The following is a 23,506-nucleotide window of genomic DNA, read 5'->3' as shown; positions in this document are numbered from 1 at the left end:
TGAGTCACGAGATTTGAACTAAACGGACACCAAAGCAATTTAAATAAAACACTGTAAAAATGTACTCAGTTCTGCTGAGAAATGGACAAAATAAATACAAAATACTATTTTTTTGAGAGGTAGCTTTAAAAGATAGAACTGTCTTGATAATTTTTGTAAAACAATTCTTTGTCCTTCGTAACCGCGAAATGTCAAAACACAGCACAATCGGTCGGAAAATGTGGTGAAAACTAGCAAAATACTGTTACGGAATTAGGTTTAAATAATATCCGTGTAGACGTTGTTTTATTCTCCGATACCATTTATACCAAATAAAACAGGGTTCGATTTAAATTTCGTTTCTACAATGCTTTATTTACTTCATTACCCTTATTCACAATCGACTGTAATTACTAAGCACACAGCTTGACTCTAGCAAGCACACATCTTTCCATTACTTCTTCTTTAACCCAATGTTTAGTTTGCCGTCTAAAACACAATAAACTCTCTGTTGCTTAATACCCTTGTATTTATCCCAATCGCCTCTGGTTCCCGATATTTCTAGACAGACAATCTGGTAGCTTTTAGAACAACACCAATTTAACAGTGCGACACGCACTAAATGTGATCGTATCAGATCAAAATATTCTACAAATTTGTTGGACATCAATTTTTATTATAGGTCCTAGAATACACAGAAACGCTATATCTTACCTAAACTCCAGAAATATGCAAAATTAAAAACACATTTTAGGTTTAAGGTCGTACTTCATGTGAGTTTTGGCGGCATCAAAAAAACGTTTTCCGCTAAATTTCACTATAAGTCACCAAAGAAACGAAATCTCTATTTGCATTACATACCAAGGAAATATCGGTATCAATGTTGCTAAAAAACCAAGAAACTAAAATAGGGGTGCAAGCTTCTACCATTTCTACAGTTTTGGAAATATTTGAGTTAAGATTACTTGCAATCCCTGGACGTTAAGTATATGGTGTCTTTGGCAACTTTACTGATAAGAATGCGAAGAATATTTTTTCTTAAAAACATTAACCCTCGTGCGATCAAAAAATTCGTGTTTTTGGTACCTTTTTCTACAAATCTTTAAAATCTCCTATATATGAAAACGAAAAGTGAAAATATGTTCAGGATATTTCAGGATGGGTGACGTAGGGGATGAATGATACCAAGCAACGGTCTTGACCGGCTTTAACATGGCAAAGCCCAGGATTTATCTTGGTCCCTCTTTCATCTCAAGTGGACACTGACCTCCCCGTGGTGTCACCTGGGGAACTGCCTTTAACACCCGTTAAAGGTAGTGAGCTAACATGTGCCGCGCGTTCACCCATAAGAACGTTAAAAACTTGGGTTTGGGCGTCGGGTTAGTAACCCTCCCCTAGAAAAAACATCCTACTATGAAAAAACGAAAGAAAAGAAAAACAAACCCCTCTAAAGTTGACGAACCCCGTAAACGTTTTAAGGACCATGATCTGCGAATCTGCACCTGGAATGTTCGCACTCTTTATAGAGAAGGTGCAGTCTTCGCATTGGCAGACGTACTTGAAAAGTACAAGGCCGATATTACTGCCATACAGGAAATACGATGGATTGGGAAAGGCGTCACAACAACACCTAAAGGTGACGCACTGTATTATAGCTGCCATGACGTAAAGCATGAGTTTGGTTGCGGATTCGTAGTTAGTCGGTGACTAAAACATCTGGTATCCAGCTTCACCCCAGTGAATGAAAGACTTGCTGCAATTCGAATAAAAGCTAAATTCTTCAACATCAGCTTTATTTGCGCTCATGCTCCCACTGAAGAAAAGGACGAACAGACCAAATATATATTTTACGAGCGCTTAGAAGAAACATACGACCGTTGCCCTGCCCATGACATTAAAATCATTCTAGGCGATTTTAATGCCAAAATTGGAAAGGAGAATATCTTTGGCCCAACAGTCGGGAAATTCAGTCTCCACAGTGAAACATCTGACAATGGTATGAGGCTGATAGACTTTGCAGCTGCAAAAAACATGGTAGTTAGCAGTACCAGATTTAATCATCTCGATATTCATAAGGGCACCTGGCTGTCTCCAGATCAAAGAACAAGTAATCAAATTGATCATGTTGTAATAGATGGAAGACATTCATCCAGCGTGTTGGATGTACGATCGTTCCGAGGCGCAAACATTGATTCGGACCACTACCTTGTTGCAGCAAAGGTACGTACCCGTCTAAACGTTGCAAATAAAGCACGAACAGACACAACGCGGAAGTTGGACATCGATAGGCTGCAAACACAACAGATAGCCACAGCATATTCCACTCAACTAGCCCAATTGCTTAACGCGAGCACTTCTTGTCCCGATAACATAACAGCACAATGGCAACATATTGCCCACTCCATGCAAACAGCCGCAAAATCCATACTTGGATTCCAGAGACCTCCACAAAGGAATTCATGGTATGACCAGGAGTGTCGTGCAGCTACCGAAGAGAAAAATGCGGCATATAGAGCTACTTTACAATCAGTAGCAACGCGTAATGCACGAGAGAGATATCGGGAGAAAAGGAGAGAAGAGAAACGTCTTTTCCGCAAGAAAAAGAGAGAAATGGAAAAGCGGGAGTGTGAAAAAATCGAGATGTACAGGAGCCAGAATGAAGTCCGAAAATTCTACCAAAGAGTGAAACATCAAACAGATGGCTTTGGTACAGGCACATCCTCCTGTAGAGACCAGCAAGGTAATCTGGTAACAGATACAGACAGCGTGCTCAGGATATGGAAGGAACATTTCTCCAATCTGCTGGTATCCAATAGTAGCGAAGACGATGATACCACAGATCCAATCCCAGAAGATGGTATAGAATGTATACCGCCCGGCCAAGATGAGGTAAAAACAGCAATCAACCGGCTGAAGAATAATAAAGCAGCAGGAGCCGATGGCTTACCAGCCGAGCTGTTTAAAACCGGAGGCGACGCGCTGATAAGGTGTATGCATCAGCTAGTTAGCACCATCTGGCAAGAAGAACGCGTACCCGACGATTGGAACCTGAGCATCCTATGTCCCGTCCACAAGAAAGGAGATAAGACTGTATGCTCCAACTATAGGGGCATAAGTCTTCTCCCTATTGCCTATAAGATAGTGTCAGGGATATTGTGCGAACGACTAAAGCCAATGGTCAACGAAATAATTGGACCATACCAATGTGGCTTTAGACCTGGCAAGTCCACCATTGACCAGATATTTACGCTGCGGCAAATCCTAGAGAAGACCCAAGAGATGCAGATCGACACATTTCACCTTTTTGTCGATTATAAAGCAGCATTCGACAGTCCCCTCCGATCAAAGGTATTCCACGCAATGTCTGAATTTGGTATCCCCACAAAGCTCATCCGGCTTTGTAAGATGACTTTAACTGATACTAGGTCCTCAGTTAAAATTGGAAAGAACCTCTCCGAAGAATTTTGTACCAAAAGAGGTTTCAGACAAGGAGACAGCCTTTCGTGTGACCTATTCAACATTTTGCTGGAAAAGGTAATACGAGATGCAAATGTCAAAAGAAATGGCACAATTTACACCAATAGCCACATGTTACTTGCTTATGCTGATGACATAGACATCATGGGACGGTCAGTAAAGGAAGTAACTGATACCTTTAGGAAGGTCGAAGCAGAATCTGCGAAAGTGGGTCTGGCGGTAAACGGCGAAAAGACCAAATTGATGGTGTCGACGCGCAAAGCGTCCATAGAGCTCGGGCCAACTGTGGAAGTTGGTACCTACAATTTTGAGGTAGTTAAAGACTTTGTCTACCTCGGCACTGCCATAAACACAACAAACAACATCAGTTGTGAAATAAGAAGAAGAATTGTATTGGCCAACAGATGCTACTATGGTCTAAGTAAGCAATTTAAAAACAAAGCCACATCTCGTCAAACAAAAATAACACTATACAAAACGCTGATACTACCCGTGCTAATGTATGGCTCCGAAGCATGGGTACTTGCGCAAGCAGATAAGGCAGTGCTTGGTGTGTTTGAGAGGAAAATTCTTCGAAAGATCTACGGGCCGATTTGCGTTGACGGTGAATATCGACGTCGTATGAACCACGAGCTATATAAGCTATACAAAGACATGCATATAGTTAAACGTATCGAGATGCAACGATTGCGTTGGCTAGGCCATATCATGAGAATGAGCGATGATGAACCCGCTAAAAAGGCGTATGAATACATGCCACATGGCGGTGCACGCAGAATCGGTAGGCCTAAGCTTCGATGGAGCATACAAGTGGATGAAGAAATGGAAAGGCGCGGTATTCCAAAAAGTCAAGCGAAAAACAGAGAGGAATGGAGATCTTTTCTTAGTTCGGTCTATGGAACAAATGTTCTGTAATGGGCCAACTAAGTAAGTAAGTAAGTATATTTTGATGGAGATTGGTAAAAAGCCTTTTTATGAAATGATAAGGCACACAGCCCAAATATTTTCATCATTTATTGTTCAAATTGACCTTGAAAAAATCAACACGTACGGACATCAATTATTAAATTGCGCACACTTCATTGGGGACACGGAACATCTTAAATACGTTTCACATACATTTCATTCAAATTACAAAAAAAAATATTTAAAATCCGTTGTTTATTTTGGATATTATTATAGTTTTATAAACAACTTAAATATTAAGACAACAAAAAATTACAAATAGGGTCACTTTGACCTGCATTTATACCCACTTATTTAATAAGAAACATAATTTTTTTAATATCTACACGCAGTGGAATCCTATAAACAATATTTGACACTATTTAGTGTAAATTCATTTCGATTTTTGGCCAGGTTTTTCGGAAAATTGGACACTGTGGACCGGTCCTATCCATTTTGTTACATAGAAATAATTGTTTTAGACCCCATGTATGTTTGGACGAAATCCGTTTCAGACAATTTGGAGTTGATTTAACCATGTCCGTCCGTCTCAACCGATTCGGTCCAAAATTTGGCTGTTGTAATATTTTGTCCAAAATTAGTTTAAGTTCGAAGATTGATTATATCGGTCCACTCTTTCCGGTATCTTCCCCACACAAGTTTGAAAATGTTGGGAAAAGTTGTGCGCACGATAACTTTTGAAGGGAGTAACCGATTTGGACCATTATTTGCACATTGTGAACTTTCTACCAGACTTAGATGAGGTTCCAAAATGGACTCAATCGGTCCATTGTTTCGGGTACATCCCATCCCACAAAATTTCTTTTTCCAATATTTAAATATGTCACTAAAATGGTAAGCCCGATATCTCTTGAACGGGGCAACTAATTTGGTTCAATATTTAGATCCCCTAATATTTTGTACAAATGTAGTTTAATTTACCTACACCCTCACAAAAGTTCAACATTTGTGTCTAGGTGCCGTTTAGGGTCTGTTCGAAGATCCTTTTGAAATGTATACCGATGGTGTTTGTTGTGGTTCTGTTTACAGCCATATTATGTTTTCCGTGGGCTAGTTCATGCTTCCAGGCATAATGGCCCAAAAATTATACTAGTATACTAAAAACAAGTAAGAAAAGCGTTAAGTTCGGTTGGGCCGAACTTTTTATACCCTCCACCACAAATTTCAGCCATTTCGGTGGATTAATGTGGCCACAACCTTCAAAATACCGAAATTCGGAAGGTACCGTTCTATGGGGGCTATATGATGGCGTGGACCTATACCTACAAATTTCTGGGGGAAAGTTTTATACGTCTAAAGAAGACTAAATATCAAATTTCAGCCATCTCGATGTGATAATGAGGCTAAAACGTTCAAAATATCGAAAATCGGGAGATATTGTATTATGGGGGCTATATCAACACGTGGACCTATATAAACATTTTATGGTAGAAATGTTTCTTAGCCTCTGGAAACACAAAATACAAAGTTACAACCGATTCTTTGGTCAAATGGGTCTAATACATTCAAAATATATTAAAATGACGCGTACTTTATAAGGGGTCTTATGTGGGGACTATACCAAAACGTGGACCTATATAACCCAACTTTGGTAGGAATGTGTTCTGGCCTATGTAGACACAAAATACTAAATTACAACCAATTCTGTGGTCAAATGGGTCTAATACATTCAAAATATATGAAAATGACGCGTACTTTATATGGAGCCTTATATGGGGGCTATACCAAAACGTGGACCAATATAACCCAACTTTGGTAGGAATATTTTTTGGCCTCTGGAGACACAAAGTACCAAATTACAACCAATTCGGTGGTAAAATGAGTCAAATATCTTAAAAATTCCTTAAAACGACGACGCGTCACTCGTCATTTTGTATGGGGCCTATACGAAAGCGTGGACCTACATAGCCCGCTTTCAATACCAAAAGTCCTACGTAAATATAACATATTTTCCCAAAATTTCATCAACCTACGTCAATCCGTTCGAACGCAAGAGTGATTTCCACAGACGGACAGACGGACAGACAGACAGACGGACAGACGGACGGACATGGCTATATCGATGTAGAATTGCACGCTGATCAAGAATATATATACTTTGTGGGGTCTACAATGATTATTTCGAGTAGTTACAAACGTAGTGACAAACTTAATATACCCCCATCCTATGGTGGAGGGTATAAAAAAAAAAGCATTGTTCCACAACATCCCATACGGGACAAGGGAGACTTCTCTCATATCAATGAGTGCACCCCGATTCATATTAGCTCAATGATATGGGACCTACTGTTTACCGCCGAGTCCGAACGGCGTGTCTAAAGACACCACTTGTAGAGAAGTTTAACAAGGCTGAAATACTCAGGAAATGTCGCCAACATTACTGAGGGGTATTTTGCCACCGTTGAAAAATGTTTGATGTTGCCTGGCCGGGGAATCGAACCACCGACCTTCTGCGTGCAAGGCGGGCGTGCATACCATTGCACCACGGTGGCACCCACTACTAGTATACTACTATTAAATTACTAGTGGGCGCGATTTATATCGAAAATATATAACTCCCAAAATAAGTTCCACGTCAATAATGCGCCAAGTCAGTCCATTGCCTTTGCAACACTTTTGAAATTTAATCCTAATTCCGTTTTTTCGCCAAGTTCAAATGTTCAAAAAGGCCACAAAATTCTGAAAAGGCCCTAAATACATTCGATCTGCCCGTAGATGAAAGTTTCAATTCACATCTGCTGAGGGTATATATCTGTCGGTAAAGCCGACTGATACTTTTTTACTTGTTTTATTTTATTTTGTCAGCGTTCGCTTTTTTCTTTTGTTTTTGTTATTTTTTTCTTCATTGCCAAAAAATCATCAAACTAATGTCGAAAAATCAGTTCTACTATTTTTTACCTGAAGAAATTTTTCTGGTAGCCTGTGGTAGAAGAGAAATCCACTTTTGTTCTCTCTCTCTTAAAAATTGGCTCCAGTTTTACCACTTTTAAGGTTAAGGAACGCTTTGCAGGTTAAAAATGATAAGAAATGGTAAAAATGGTAACCACAGGTAAGTAAAGGAACCTTATGTTTTAAAATATTAGCTGCCGTTTTTAGGATTTAAATTTCCTCAAAATTTTGCTGGGTATTTTCAGAACTTTTTCAGAATATTGTTTTCCACATTTATAACAAATGTATTTTTGCCTGTGCTGCTAAATTTCCTATGAGACAATTCACTACCTCAGAAAAGCTGATGTTATGCGTCACTTCGTTACTGCAGTTGTTGAGATAGATACATCATGTGAACCTTCACTTCAAATGAAAAACAAGTGTTTTGAAAGAAAGTAAACAAAATAAGCACCAATTAGTCGACATTTGTTTTGAAGAAACGAATCGAATGAAGTCATAAACTTAAATTGTACTCAATGTAAAACAATGCCGTTATGTTAAGAAAATAGGCCTGTTTGATATCTTCGCAAGTAAACGGTATTTGCAAGTTCTTGCAACTACTGCTCATTTCTCTTTTACTGAACAAGTTTGTTATCGAACAGAATTTGTAAAAGTTTGTACAAATTTGTACAAACTTTTGGGTTATCGAACAGATCTAATGTAATGTAGTAGAACTCAGAAATGTGAGAATGTGTGAGGTCGTCAGTAACGTCGAATTTTGGTGGAAGGGGAAGAGTTTGCCATTGGAAGAAATGTTCTAAAAGTCCCAATAGATCCCATGCATTCAAATAATATTTAATGGTTTTTAAGGTTTTCGGAATTTTTCTTGGGTCTGATCAAAATTTTACTAAAGAAAATGTTGTAGATGGAAAAATCTTATATATGTTCGGTCTTTTTGATTTTTTTTTTCTGGAAATTAGCTGTTCTAAAAGGCACATCATTTATATGCACATATTCAGGCGAACAGGACCAGGGTAACCACGTATGTCCCAAAAAATGTGATCCCGTAATAAGCGCAATGTAAAAAAGTATCAGTCGGCTTTGCCGACAGAGATATACCCTCAGCCTATGTGAATTGAAACTTTCATCTATTTTGGGAGTCATATCCAAAGTTGCCCGTTCAAGAGATATCGTGCATACCATTTTAGTGATATTTTTAAATATTGGGGAAGTTTTGGACCGGTATAGCTCATCTTCGAACTGAAACCAAGTTTGGACAAAATATGACGAAATCCAAATTTTGGACTAAATCGGTTGATCAGTTCAAGAGTTTTCGTTCCATATGGTGCATGAGTTTTTTTTACACCTTTCGGGTTGTTTTCTGAAGAAGTATGGACTTGCCTCTAAAAAAAAACTTTTACCGTCGTAATTGAGGCAGCGAATGTAAGTTGCTTCAACAAAAATTAAAGTGATTCGAGAGCAGGTATTAAATTGAGCTTATCCGAAATTTTGGGTGGGAGGTACCCGAAGGAGTGGGCTAATATAGTCCATATTCGAACCTGATCTATACAGATTCAACTTTGGCTTAAGTAAGCAGTTTAAAAACAAAGCCACATCTCGTCAAACAAAAACAACGCTTTACAAAACACTGACACTACCCGTGCTAATGTGTGGTTCCGAAGCCTGGGTACTTGCGCAAACAGATAAGACTGTGCGGGGTGTGTTTGATAGAAAAAATCTTCGAAAGATCTACTGACCAATCTGCGTTGAATATGGAACAAATGTTCTGCAATGGACCAGCTAAGTAAGTAAGTAATCCACGCCTCGAATAGACCTGGGAAAAATTTCTTAAAATAATCCACGCATCGATTAGACCTGGGAAATTGTTCTTAATAATAATCCACGCCTCGAACAGACCTGGCAAATAATTCACGCCTCCAATTGACCAGGGAAACATTTCTTAAAATAATCCACGCCTCGAATGGACCTGTAAAAAATTTTTAAAATACACACACACCTTGAATAGACTAGAAAATATTTCATGTACTGTGGTTAATCTGGATACAAGATGTTTGAACCTCCCGTCAACTACACACCATCAGCCAAGCTCTTGTTTTATGTGGCAGCTATAATAGCCAATTCTGAAGCCATATTTATTTGGTTCTTAAGGGTGGACGTGGTTCTGCACTGTGGTGAATCTGGAGGCAAGATGTTTTAACCTCCTGCTAATTATAAAACCACTGCCATGTTTTTATGGCAGCTATAATAACCAAATCTGCAGTTATATTTATTTGGTTCTTAAGGCTCAACGTGAGTGCCACTTAGATGCAATGGTTAGAATGCTTAATACATAATAATTAATACCTTGGTTAGTTTCCCAGGCCCTCAGCGTAGTGGAGGCCACATTTCCTGAGTATTTCAGGCTTTTGAAATATGTAAGTGATGTTTTAATGCACTCCATTTGGACTCGACGATATAAAATAGGCCCCTTATCATTGACTTAATATAAATCGTTGCGCACATATTGATATGAGAGAAGTTTCCTTTGTCCTTTCGGGGATGTTTGTGGGAATATACATAAATAAGGTTGAACGAAATCCGCAGCACTGGTTAGCTTACTACCATTGGTTAGTGGAGCAAATAGTTAATCAGGTGGCACCTGTATTTTAAGCCTGCAGATGATTCATTAATTCCAAAAACATGTAACGACCCACAGCCAACTTTTGTAAGTATTTCCCCCGAAGAGCTTCGAATGATTTACAAACAATTTAATATTTTTATTTAATTGAGCTATCATGGTCAGTGTGGCCATAGTAGCATTTTTGCAGCTAAATTTAGCATTATTTTTTTGTATTTAGCCGCGAAATTTCCATTTAGCATTTAGCATATTTTTTAGCATTTTTCAATTATTTATTTAGCATTATTCGCTCCATAAAACCTTAAATATGTCTATACTTTTTATAAAAAAATCTGATAATTTTTAATTGGCAACACATTTAAACATACATAGAAGCATGAAGTGATTAAAAATAAAATATGGGATGACAGATCACTATGTTTGAACCGCTCAAAAGAACGAAAACCAACACATCTACGAAGAATTAAGTCTCTATGTCATCTAAGGCCTGAGCTATCGATGCCTAAATTTTTACGATATAAATAGATAAACGAACAAAAATTAGTTACAAAAACACGGGGTTAAAGGAATGAAAATGTGCAAAGCAAATTGAAATAAAACAATGAAAAACATTAAGTTTGGACGGACCGAACTTTTTGTAGCCTCCGCTATGAAATATTCTGAACTAATACGGAATAATTAGTTTTTTCCTTTTGTTCCAAAAGTACCAACGTTTTTTAGGTGGAAATGTTTTTGACCAAGGAAAACCTCAAATACCTAAAAATTCAGTTAGCTAAAAACTTATAACTACCTGAAATCGGGCGGTACCGTCGTATGGGGGCAAGCACACTACTTGGGCCTATATACACAATTTTTGATTGCAAGTTTTTAACTACTGGAAACTATAAATACGTAATGACATCCAACTTTACCGAAAATGTGGATAAAAACTAAAAGAAAAACTGTATGGCGATATAGCCAAATCCATCCAAATACCTTTAATCAGCCGGTACCGTTTTTTCACCTATTTCAAAACGATGACCTATGTCCGATCACTACGAAACCTAAATGCTAAATTACCGTAAATTTAAACCGAAAATGAACATATGGAGGATATGCCTAAATATGTCAACAACTTTTAATACAGAAGTTTGTTGAAAGTTAAATTATAGATACTTCGGTCTAAAAATGTGGCTAAAACATAAAAATACCCGAAAAACTTTATATGGGGACTACTTCAAAGCGTGGACCCTATGTCCATAATTTTTGGAGGTGAAGCTTTTGGAATCTTATATCCCAAATCATAGCTAATTCGGTCTGAACATATATCCAAAAATAGCAATCGGTCGGTATCGTTATGTGGAGGCTATACCAAAACATGAACCGATATAGTCCACCTTTGAACAAAAGACGCATCTTTCCAAAATGTCAGTGTCCCCTCTTAATTTTTGTGGATGCTAGAGTGATTTCCACAGACGGACGGACATGCATAGATCGACTAAGAATTTTATCCTGATCAAGAATATATCTACTTTATAGGGTTGCGAATGATTATTTCAATGCGTTACAAACGGAAAAACAAACATAATATACCCTCCATACAATGCATGGTACAACATGATACTATGGTAGAGGGTATATATTCTTAAAAAATATCGTTTTTAAATTTAGCATTATTTTTTGGCATTTTAATATTTATTTTAGCATATTTTAGCTTAATTTTAGAGCTGATTTAGCTGCAAATCTTTTCTAGATCTGGTCACACTGATCATGGTCTAGGGAGAGCAGTATTAAAAAATTATATCTAGGGAAGTCACACACATCCAACGAATTTAATACTTTATTTCTTGAAAACTTACGGTCACAATTCTACATAAATATAATTGGAAGTACTAAGGAAATTACACTCAAAAGGCTTATCTTCGTCATACAACTGCCACTATTTCCATAAGTTCCAGTTCTCCTAGAGAGTACCATAACTTGTGGCTGATTTCCGGTGGTGGTTGCCACACCCATTTGCGGATTTGTTTGATACATTGTCGTAACTTGAGGCTGAGTGGACATTACTCCAACCATAGGAACACTTGTATGTTGTGGCACAACATTAACCACTGGTGCCGAAACACCTGGTGGACATATCATTTGTTCGGTTTCAATAAAAGTACCAGGATTTGAGATATTTGGTTCTTTAACAACTTGTTTATAGCAACCATTGGAGTAGGTCTCACGTCTTTCTATGGTAGTTTGCTGCACATTATGAGATTGATGATGATGTCCAGCGTGGTCACTAATTGTTTTACCAATCATTGAACCAACAGCACCACCCAAAACACCGCCAACTGGAAAGAGAAACGCAGACAAATAATTTTTTTATATTTTAATGCATGACAACAAACAAAGTAATATCTTACGAAAGCCTGGTTTAGGGTCGGGTCTACATTCAATGATGTGAGAATAGAATAGTAATTGTACGGTTAGTATTAGTAAGGAATATAGTGCTCCACTTTGTATTGCCATTTTCAAAATGTGTTGATATTTCATGAAAAACTTAAGTTGCGCCTAATTTTGTCTCAAAACGTGCCGATGAATGAGACAGAGTTATTACTTTAAAATTAACTGTTTAATTATTTATACATTTTGGACAATAAACCAACAGTAATGACATTAGCATTAGTCATTTCTGAATGAGTAAATATTTCAAGTGTGCAAAATGGAGAGTATACTGAGTTTGTCATTAGCTTTAAAACGTTTTATCAGATTCAATAATTAAAGATGTTGTTACGGAATTAGGTTTAACTTATCTCCTTGCAGACTTTGTTTTATTTCCAGAGACGATTTAACCCAAATAAAACAGGGTTCGTTTCAGATTACGTTTCTACAATGCTTTATTTACAGTTGAACCTCGATTATCCGTGAATCGATTATCCGGGAACCTCCATTATCCGTGATAGAAAAGAAATGTTGGATTTTTTCCATTTCTTCTATTTTTCGTTATAAACTTCATTGCCAGGGAGTAAAAACACACTTTCCAATTAATCTGATTAAGCAAACAGAATGTAAACAAACGAAAACTGAAAATTCTCCCGTATTACACAATTTGTGTATTTATGGTATCACAAAAACCATGGGACAAAGTCCATTCAGATGAATCTGATGATGATGATATTATGTATCCTTCTAAAATTTGGTGGATTACCGTAACGAATTTAATAAAAATTGCAGATTTTTACAATATTGTACATTATTATGTCATTTTTACTTAAAAAATATGTTCAAAAACTGCGTAAAAGCATTGCCTCCATTATCCGAGAAAATCGATTATCCGTAATGCCTCCGGTCCCGACCATCACGGATAATTTGAACATATTTTTTAAGTAAAAATGACATAATAATGTACAATAATGAGAAAATCTGCAATTTTTATTAAATTCGTTACGGTAATCCACCAAATTTTAGAAGGATACATAATATCATCATCATCAGATTCATCTGAATGGACTTTGTCCCATGGTTTTTGTGATACCATAAATACACAAATTGTGTAATACGGGAGAATTTTCAGTTTTCGTTTGTTTACATTCTGTTTGCTTAATCAGATTAATTGGAAAGTGTGTTTTTACTCCCTGGCAATGAAGTTTATAACGAAAAATAGAAGAAATGGAAAAAATCCAACATTTCTTTTCTATCACGGATAATGGAGGTTCCCGGATAATCGATTCACGGATAATCGAGGTTCAACTAGGTTCAACTAGGTTCATTAAATAAAACTATGCAACACTGAAAATGCAAACAACTTCTAGTATACACTTTTTTAATGTACATACATATTGAGACTACAAAGACACTAGTAGGTTTTGTCTTGTCAGATCCAGTTCGGATTTTTTGGCCTCATCTAAACCGGGCTAAAACTACAGTTTTTGCATTTATCGGGCCTTTATCTCAGAAACGATTAGGAATTTGGCTTTGTTGTCTTTGGCAATATTTAGCCCTAAGCTAGTAGAACTTATCTTTTGAACAGATATCAAAATCGATAAAATATAGAATTTACATAATTGCTGAAATTCTGGTCAGTATCAGCAATTCTTCAGAACATTCTGAAACTCTAAAATGCTTACTTCATGTTGTTTCAGCGTTATTTGCATCATATATTTTACAACGCGTATTTCAAACACAGTTTACATCGACAGTTAATTCTCGCATTTGGGATTTCACCACATTATTGACATATTTATTAAATCGTCGTTGAAAAATATACTGAAAACAACGTGATAGAGACATTTTACAGCAATGGCATGTTTTGAAGAGTTGTGTATTACATTTCAGCGAATATTTTTACCAAAGAAAACATTAATTATTTCTCCAACTATTTTATTTTGCCCTTATCTACAAATTTGCTTCAGAGGTCAGATGAGGATTCACATAGATTTCAGAGATATTGGTTTAAAAATCAAATAATGTTTATATGGGGCCATGACATCCAAGCTGGATCTGACATAACAAAACCCAACTAGGGTTTCTATCGTTTGGTTCTGTACTTTCAAAAAATCCTCAGCTCAGTTTGTTTGCATAAGATTACCTTAAAAATGTTGCACAGTGTAACAGAAAAGGTATAGTTTTTTTATTAATATAAATTTTACCATTCAAGAGACGTAAACATATGTAAAGGTTGACATCACATTTTTCGATTTTTGTCCACTGCGGCAAAACTGTGCACCGCACTATGTCGCGAGTTCATATAAAGGGTGGCCAAAAATAGAAGGAGTTGGCATAGGTGGATGAATTTTGGTAAAAGTACTTATTGTTGACTGACAATGTCGAAGACAAAAAATTGGGAAGGTCGGTCAACGTTGTAGTATAGCCCTCATATAACGGTACCTCCCGATTTTCGATATTTTGAAGATTTTACCTAAGTTTCTCGACAAAATTTACTGAATTTTTGCATTGAGGGTTCCCAGAGGACAACAAAATATTCTGATAAAAATTATGAGAGTAGGTCCGCGTTTTGATATAGCCCCCCATATCACGGCACCTTCCGATTTGCGGTAATTTCAAGATTTTACCTAATTCTTGGATGAATTTTTGCATTGAGTATTCCTAGTGGGCAACAAACTTTTCTGGTAAATATTATGAGAATAGGTCCATTTCAGTATTTTGAAGATTTTAGCCACATTATCCAACCGAAGTACCTGATATTTAATATTTAGTCTTTGCCATGGCTGCAAAATATTCCTACAGAGAATTGTGAGTATTTTTTCACATTTTGGTATAGCCCCCAATGAAACGGTACCGCCCGATTTTCGGTATTTTGAAGCTTTTAGCCACATTATCCACCCGCAATGGATAATGTGGCTGAAAAAGATAAATAACATGTTCGTGTGTAGATATGTGCAGCTTTATACATTTGAAGTACTTACTTTTCGAAACTCAAACAGCAAATAATATCGATATGTACTTTTATACAAAAAACTTCCCACTCCATTAATTTTATAATTTGGCTCACAAAACCGATGTACTAAGTACTACAGACTTGGGTAAGTGTTAACACCATATGATCATGGTTTATTACATCCAAAACTACTGTAAAATTTACTTTTAGAATGATCATTACTTAAATATTAGAATATTGGAGCATAATAAAAGTTATTCATTTTAGTAAAATCAGGACAAAAATACTTATTTCCAACAAATTTCGGATTTGCACCTTCACATTCTAGTAGACAGGATTCCCGCACACAGACACGTCGGGAGAGATCTCATGATCTGGAGAGAGGAAGAGAGAGAGGTTCAAAGGTATAAAGTAGAACCTTTAGGTCAACAAGCCTTTCAGATAGGCCTAAATAAAATTCAAGCTGATGCAGTTGCGCAGTATTACAAATGTACAGTGTGAATTCTCGGAGACCAATCCATCGTAGCAGGAGAAAGCCAGCTGCCAAGACAAACAGGAGTGGTTTTAGCCCAGTTAAGATCCGGACGATGCAGTCGCCTCAATTCATATTGGGATCCAAATGAAGACACGATACCCAACACATGCCCTGCATGTGGATTTGGACCACACGATGCGCTGCATTTGTTTAGCTGCCCATCTATCCCCTTTCACCTGTCTCCTGATTCTTTATGGACGCAGCCAGTCAAGCTTGCAGCATTTTTGAATCTGGTTGCAGATGAATCAGAACCAGATAACTGAATAAAATATACATAATAAAATATATACAGTATAATCTCGATAATCCGGACATCACATGTTTCGGCGGTGTCCGGATTATCGTACTGTATTGTACCTTTAAATAATTAATAATGGACTTTTACTAGATAATAACCTGATATTTAAGGCAAACAAATCCATATTAAGCAAATATTATGGTTTACGACCATTTTAAGCCAGGAATCAGCTTCCCTGGCTACAAAATTTACGTCTTATATTCCACCAGCATAATTTAGGTGGCATTTTCTGATTACTTTAACCATCTAAAACTTCTCTACAACTGGTGAATATTTATGCATAGTTTTTTTAAGAATATAAACTTTATAGCCCATGTACACGGATACATTTATAGCTTACGAATAAGACAAAATGTAATTTAAATCTATTGGTTGCATAATTACGAGAATGCAATAAAACAATCCTTGGTTACCGGTGATTTTGAATGTCAAATAATGAAAATAAAAGGGGGCACACTACTTAGTTTTAAAATTATTGATATTCATATATGAGAACTCTACTCGCTTCTTCGTTTAGCCATAAATAGCAATGAAAACTAACCTATTACTCCCAACGCTCCAAACGATTTAAACACTTCTAGGTAAAATATCCTTGGAATACATTACATGCCGCCCCAAGGGACTCTCTCACTAAATGTACCAGACTGCCCAACCTTAGGTTTTAAATACTGTTGATTATCATAGCCAGTCATCAATGGTTGAACAATAGGACAATTATTTGACAGATTCAGATAGTTAAGTCCATATTGACTGTATAACTGAGTTGCCAGTAGATATCTAGTAAGTCGAGATTTGGACTGAAAACTTTGAAAAACTTAAATTTTCTTATTAATACACCAATTGCTATTGTTAAAAACTAAAACGCCAATGAAATAAATAAGAATCTAATTATTAAAATAGGAAAAAAGTATTGATGTCCTGATTATCGAGGTAAGAAAAATGTGTGATGTCCGGATTACCGAGTCTACAATGTAAAAAATTCTAATGTCCGGATTACCGCGTTTTCCGGATTAACGAGTGTCCGGATTATCAAGACTATACTGTATAATTATTATCAAATTACCAAATTTCATCATACCAATTCTCAAAATTTTGATTGAAACAACTCGGTACCGAATAAGAGAATTAGGCACTTATTTCTTACATCCAAAACTGTACTTTGCTACTTTCAGTATCACTAAGTTTAATCGACTGGATTTGGATTACTTAAGTTCAGATAGTTTAGATTACACATTTTTTGTAAAAACGCAATTGAATTATTTTGAGTTTTAAACAATTTTTTCCTCCACAAATTGGTAAAGTCGTTGCTGAAATCTCTTACCTACATATATAATCATATTTGATTCTGATTGAAATGACTTTGTCTTTTTAATGACGTTGGATAAAGTGAAAAAAATAGTCAAAAACAAATGTCAACTTAATTCAATACATCTGTTGATTCATATAATGATATAGGGTTGGGAGTCTCATAGTCGACTTTGTCTCCACATTACCTTATTACGACTTACTTGACTATAGAATTTAAATAAGCGGGAAATAGAATTAGATCCCCTCACATTCTATCCACTTAATATTTTTGGCTATAAAAACGAATATTTTGTTTAGAGTTTTTTGCGCTTATATAAAAAATGTTGTCGTTGTTTACACTACGATGTTTGTCAACTACTACATAGTGTGAGTGTGTTTGAAAATATACCAAATTTGAAAATGAACAAGTGTTTCTTATGTAAATACAACAACTCAACATCATTTTAATGTAAATATTCAAATTTAATGAACCATAAGGCCTAAAATAATAAAATTGTCACAAGACCATTTAGAACGAATTTTGAAATCGATGTGATTTGAGGGCATTTGAAGAAAAGTGTCATTTCGGATCTACAGTTTTACAGTGGATTTTTATTCCTTGTATTTATTAAAATATGTTTGTAGTTAAATCAAAATCATTAAAAGTGGGGTTAACATTAACCGTTGTCTTCCAAATCCTAACAAATTTATCTGTGGTACAATGTGCACCCAAGTCAAAATGGAAAACTGGCAAGAAAGCTTTGGGTAAGTAAATAATTGTAGTTAGAAGAGTAAATTCAGATAACAGTATATGGTTGTAAAGGGTAGCACAAAGACCACCAGCAGTAAAAAACCTGTCATTAAACTCAGCATTTTTAATTTTACCCAGGAGGTTGAGCAATTTCTGGTATTAGGTTATGTTGGTATTTGGCGCCATCTGATAGGGCATTTCTTGACCTCGTAGTCGTGGTAGATTGGGAATCCTGGGCAACCAGGTTTCAGCATCAGACTGATGTCGTTCCAAGCATCTGAGACTGAACTCTGCCTTTTGGTACAGGACCTTCCGTCACGTCGAACGCACTTTTCTTTTTTTGTTTCCATTCATAGGTTGTCAATTTTTCGGGACGAGCATAGTAGTTGGCTGATGAAGTGCATCAGAACTGTATAAAGTGTTGACTGCATTTAGCTACCAGATTGTGAATAGATGACAAGAGCTCATCCTCGGAAGAGTTGCCAGACTTCAACCGAAGGGTTTTGTTTCGGGGTTTGAGTTTTTCATTTGTATTTTTATACCCTCCACCATAATATGGAGGTTAGAATTAAATTTGTCATTCCATTTGTAACACATCGAAAGATTCGTCGGAGTCCCTATAAAGAATATATATTCTTGATCAGGGTAAAATTCTAAATCGATATAAAAATTTCCATCAATGGGCTACATCGGTCCACGTTTTGATATAGCCCCCATATAATGCTACCACCCGATTTTCGGTATTATGAAGGTTTTAGCCTCATTATCACACCGAAATGGCTGAAATTTGGTGTTTAGTCTTCGTTTGGGTATAAAACTTTCCTTCATAAACTTGTGTGTACATGTCCACGCCTTGGTATAGCCCCTATGGAACGGTACCTCCCTATTTCCGGCATTTCGAAGGTTGTGGCCTTAATATTCTACCGAAATGGCTGAAATTTGGTATGTGGTCTTCATTTGGGATATTAAACGTTCCATATGAAACTTGTCGGTATAGGTCCACGACTTAGTATAGGCCCCATAGAACGGTACCACATGATTTTCGGTATTTTAAAGATTTTAGCTTCATGATCACACTGAACTTACTGAAATTTGGTACTTAGCCTTCGTTGAAAACTTTCTCCCAGAAATTAGTCGGTATAGGCCCACGCCTTCATATAGTTTTCTTAGAACGATTGAAGGTTGTGGCCACAGCAACCCACTGAAATGCCTGAAATTCGGTATTTTGAAGGTTGTGGCCACAGCAACCCACCGAAATGGCTGAAATTCGGTATTTTGAAGGTTGTGGCCACAGCAACCCACCGAAATGGCTGAAATTCGGTATTTAGCCTTAAAGGGCCAAGTAAAAATATTCTTTAATAAATCCAAGCCTTGAAGGGTCAAGTAAAAATATTATTAAATAAATCCACGCCTTGAAAGGTCAAGTAAAAATATTATTTTATAAATCCACGCCGTGAAGGGCCAAGTAAAAATATTCTTTGATTAATCCACGCCTTGAAGGGCCATGTAAAAATATTCTGTAATAAATTCACGCCTTGAAGGGCCAAGTAAAAATATTCTTTAAAAAATTCAAGCTCTGAAGTGCCAAGTAAAAATATTCTTTAATAAATTCACGCCTTGAAGTGCCAAGTAAAAATATTTTTAAAAAATTCAAGCTCTGAAGGGCCAAGTAAAAACATTCTTTAATAAATCCATGCCTTAAAGGGCCAAGTAAAAATATTCGTTAATAAATCCATGCCTTAAAGGGCCAAGTAAAAATATTCGTTAATAAATCCATGCCTTAAAGGGCCAAGTAAAAATATTCGTTAATAAATCCATGCCTTAAAGGGCCAAGTAAAAATATTCTTTAATAAATCCACGTCTTGAAGGGCCAAGTAAAAACATTCTTTAATAAATCCACGCCTTGAAGGGCCTTGAAGGGCCAATTAAAAATATTCTTTAATAAATCCACGCCGTGAAGGGCCAAGTAAAAATATTCTTTAATAAATCCTCGTCTTGAAGGGCCAAGTAAAAACATTCTTTAATAAATCCACGCCTTGAAGGGCCAAGTAAAAATATTCGTTAATAAATCCATGCCTTAAAGGGCCAAGTAAAAATATTCGTTAATAAATCCATGCCTTAAAGGGCCAAGTAAAAATATTCTTAAATAAATCCACGCCTTGAAGGGCAAGCCTTTCTGACAGAAATTCGTCGGTATAGGTACACGTTTCGATATAGCCCCATAGAACGGTACCTCCCGATTTTCGTAATTCTGAAGGTTGTGATGTCAATATCCCACCGAAAGACTGAAATTTGTTACTTATTCTTCCATGGGGTTATAAAACATTCCAGAAGAGCATAATCAGTATAGGTCCGCGGGTTCCTATATCCCCCATAGAAGCGTACCCCTTGATTTTCGATATTTTGAAGGTTTTAGCGAAATATCGGGAATTTGGTATTTAGTATTCTTTGAGACTAAAAACATTCCGCCATAAATTTGTTCGATATTGACCGACGTTTTGATATATCCCCCATGGAACGGTACCTCCCAAATTTCGGTGTTTTGAAGGTTAGACACATTGTTTTACCAAACTTGCTAAAATTTGGTATTTAGTGTTCTTCATAAACAAAGGAAACTAAATGTTCCATTTAATTTCAATACAACCCGTGGTGGAGGGTATAACAAGTTCGGCCTCGCCGAACGTTACGCCTTTCATACTTTTCCATATTTGATCGGAATAAACGTTAGTGTAGTGGTTTGTGATGACAATTTCTCTGACATTCTTTTTCATTTACAAAAACCTTCTGATGAATTAGCTCGTCTCGAAAGAGAAAAAAAACAAAATTAAAAACTGTATTTTAGTTATTATTATACCCTACACCACTATGTGGTAAGGGGTATTATGTGTTAGTGCATTTGTATGTAACATACAAAAGGAAGCGAGATAGACCCATAGTTCCTTCTAGGGATATACATAGAATCACTTTCTGAGTCGATTTATGCATGTCCGTCCGTTCGCAACATGCAGGTCGCATTTGTTGACCGATTTCGCTGAAAATTGGGGAATACCATTTTTTTAGCCGTCGGAAGATCAAGTTCGAAGATGGGCTATATCGGTCCTTTTTTGGTATAGCCCCCATATAACGGTACCTCCCGATTTAAGGTATTTTAAGGATCTTAGCCGCATTTGTTGCCCAAACCAGCTGAAATTTTACATTTGAGGTTCCCAATGGCCGCGAAATTGCTCCACTAAAAATTGTCACGATAGGTCCACGGTTCGGTATAGTCCCCATATAACGATACCTCCCGATTTAAGGTATTTTATGGATCTTAGCCACATTTTTTGCCCAAACTAGCTGAAATTTTACATTTGAGGTTCTCAATGGCCGCGAAATTGCTCCACTAAAAATTGTCAAGATAGGTCCACGGTTCGGTATAGTCCCCATATAACGATACCTCCCGATTTAAGGTATTTTAGGGATCTTAGCCACATTTTTTGCTTGAACTAGCTGAAATTTTACATATGTGGTTCCAAGTGGCCACTAAATTTCGCCACTTAAAATTGTTAAGATAGGTCCATGTTTTTTTGTAGCCCCCATATAACGGTACCTCCCGATTTTAGGTATTTTAACGATTTTCCCCGATTTTCTCCGATTTATATTTTACATATTCACAGTGGTGTAGGGTATCATATAGTCGGCCCCGCCCGACTTTGATCCTTTTTTTACTAGTTTTTTTTTCATTTTTTCAAAAAACAATATTTTTTCAAATCGATTTTTACTTTTTTATATTTCAATGAAATAAACGTTATTTTAATGATTTATAGGCAAAAGTTAATTCATCCGTGCTACAGGAAATAATTTTTGAGCACAAATGTCGAAAAGTCATAACCCTAAGGTCCACACTTTGATATAGCCCCCATAAGAAGTTACCACCTGATTGAAAACATACATTTTCTGACATAATTTAGGCATTCTGGGTATTCAACTAATTATTCCAGTTTAGTTCGGGTTTTTTATGGTGGGGGTATAAAAAGTTCGGCCGAACTTAACGACTTTTTACTTGTTATGTATCGATTCTGAACTACTCTGAACAGGGGAAGCATGCTTTTTCTACACATTAGGAAAATACATACATATATCAGTATTTACCTATTTAAATTAGGTTTAAAATTTTGTTTTTTTCTTATTTACAGGATCTTTTGCAGGTGGCTTGGCCGGCGGTATGGCCGGTGCGGCACTTGGTAATTACCTCACAAATCGTAATAAGCCAGCCGAAGAACAACATCATTATTTGGCAAATCCACCAACAATTATTGATAGGCGAGAAACCCTACCGAACGGATGTTATAAACAAGTCGTAAAGGCGCCAGATAGTCATGATCCACGACTTTTTATCGAAACCGAACAACTGATATGTCCACCGGGTGTCCAACAACCACTTCTACTACCATCAACAAATCAACCCGTACAACCTTTAGCACAAACCCCAGTACAAACGGTGCCTGTACTAACAGGATATCAACAACCTAATGTAAATCAGCAACCGCTGTTGCCAGTACAATATGTGGTACCTACAACTCCACCGGCTGTTTTGAATCCCCCATCGAATACCAATCAATCCGAGGCAACAAATCTTTATCCAAATCTTACTATAGACAACAATCATGTTGTAACGAATTTCATTCCAGTTACACCCTCGAATTCTAATAATAATGTGACACCTCCAACACCCCATTATTATCATGAGGCCATTAAACCACCATCCAATGTAAATTTACCTTTTACTTCACCACAACAACCTATAGATATCCATCAACAAATTAATAATAATCCTCCGCCACCACAATTCGTACCATTAAACCCTGCCTCGAATGTCGTATCTCCATCGATCCATATTACGAATCCCCAACAACCATCTGTAAGCGGTCAACAAAATCTAAACGGAGGCCCACCACAGGTTTATGTTCTTTCAACAAAAACGGGAATTTATGGCAAGGACAAAAAGAATAATGCCAAGAATTTGTCGGGATCAATGTATTTGGTTTTGGTCTTATTAAGCGTATATTTTAATTTCATTTGAAATAAATTAAATTATTTAATTAATAAAACAAATTTTCATATGTAAACATAATTTTATAACAATTTAATTATTATTAAAGGCCAACGCAGATTGGGTTTCACAGCACCTTGTTTTTTCTTCGTTACTCCAACTGACAATAGGCTCAGAGTCACTGAAGAGATGAACTTCAGCTTTTTATCCATCAAGGTGGTGAAGCAGTTACGGCGAGGATTTGAAGGACCGACAAGTGTCTAAAGAAGTCTGGTCGCTAGCAATCCCCTCTCTACGTTAGGCCATGGGT

The 23,506-nt window shown here is 36.7% G+C and overlaps 2 protein-coding genes across 5 annotated transcripts; one reads left to right on the top strand and one right to left on the bottom strand.

The window, feature by feature from the left end:
• Positions 1–11,705: 11,705 nt before the first annotated feature.
• On the bottom strand, positions 11,706–12,477 carry LOC141399784 (uncharacterized). The gene is made up of 2 exons (XM_073979072.1): positions 12,319–12,477; positions 11,706–12,246 (listed from the first exon to the last, which is right to left on the bottom strand). Exons 1-2 carry the CDS (start codon positions 12,446–12,448, stop codon positions 11,777–11,779), a joined length of 600 nt encoding a protein of 199 aa, XP_073835173.1. The 5' UTR covers positions 12,449–12,477; the 3' UTR covers positions 11,706–11,776.
• Positions 12,478–17,695: 5,218 nt separating this feature from the next.
• Positions 17,696–23,258, top strand: LOC141399782 (uncharacterized). 4 transcript variants are annotated; one of them, XM_073979069.1, is made up of 3 exons: positions 17,782–17,800; positions 18,059–18,178; positions 22,340–23,258. In XM_073979069.1, the coding sequence occupies exon 3, from the start codon at positions 22,369–22,371 to the stop codon at positions 23,224–23,226; it is 858 nt and encodes a 285-aa protein (XP_073835170.1). In that variant the 5' UTR covers positions 17,782–17,800; positions 18,059–18,178; positions 22,340–22,368; the 3' UTR covers positions 23,227–23,258. The 4 variants fall into 4 exon arrangements, with proteins under 4 accessions (XP_073835171.1, XP_073835172.1, XP_073835170.1 ...); XM_073979070.1 differs by lacking the exon at positions 18,059–18,178 and having other exon boundaries at positions 17,696–17,800; XM_073979071.1 differs by lacking the exon at positions 18,059–18,178 and having other exon boundaries at positions 17,771–17,882.
• The last annotated feature ends 248 nt before the right edge of the window (positions 23,259–23,506 follow it).

The sequence above is a fragment of the Musca autumnalis genome, unplaced genomic scaffold (genome assembly GCF_047663935.1).
Source record: "Musca autumnalis isolate F117 unplaced genomic scaffold, ASM4766393v1 scaffold_3, whole genome shotgun sequence".
Taxonomy (NCBI): Eukaryota; Metazoa; Arthropoda; class Insecta; order Diptera; family Muscidae; genus Musca; species Musca autumnalis.
Note: the sequence above shows the minus strand (reverse complement) of the source record. Positions and strands in the feature narration are given on the sequence as shown.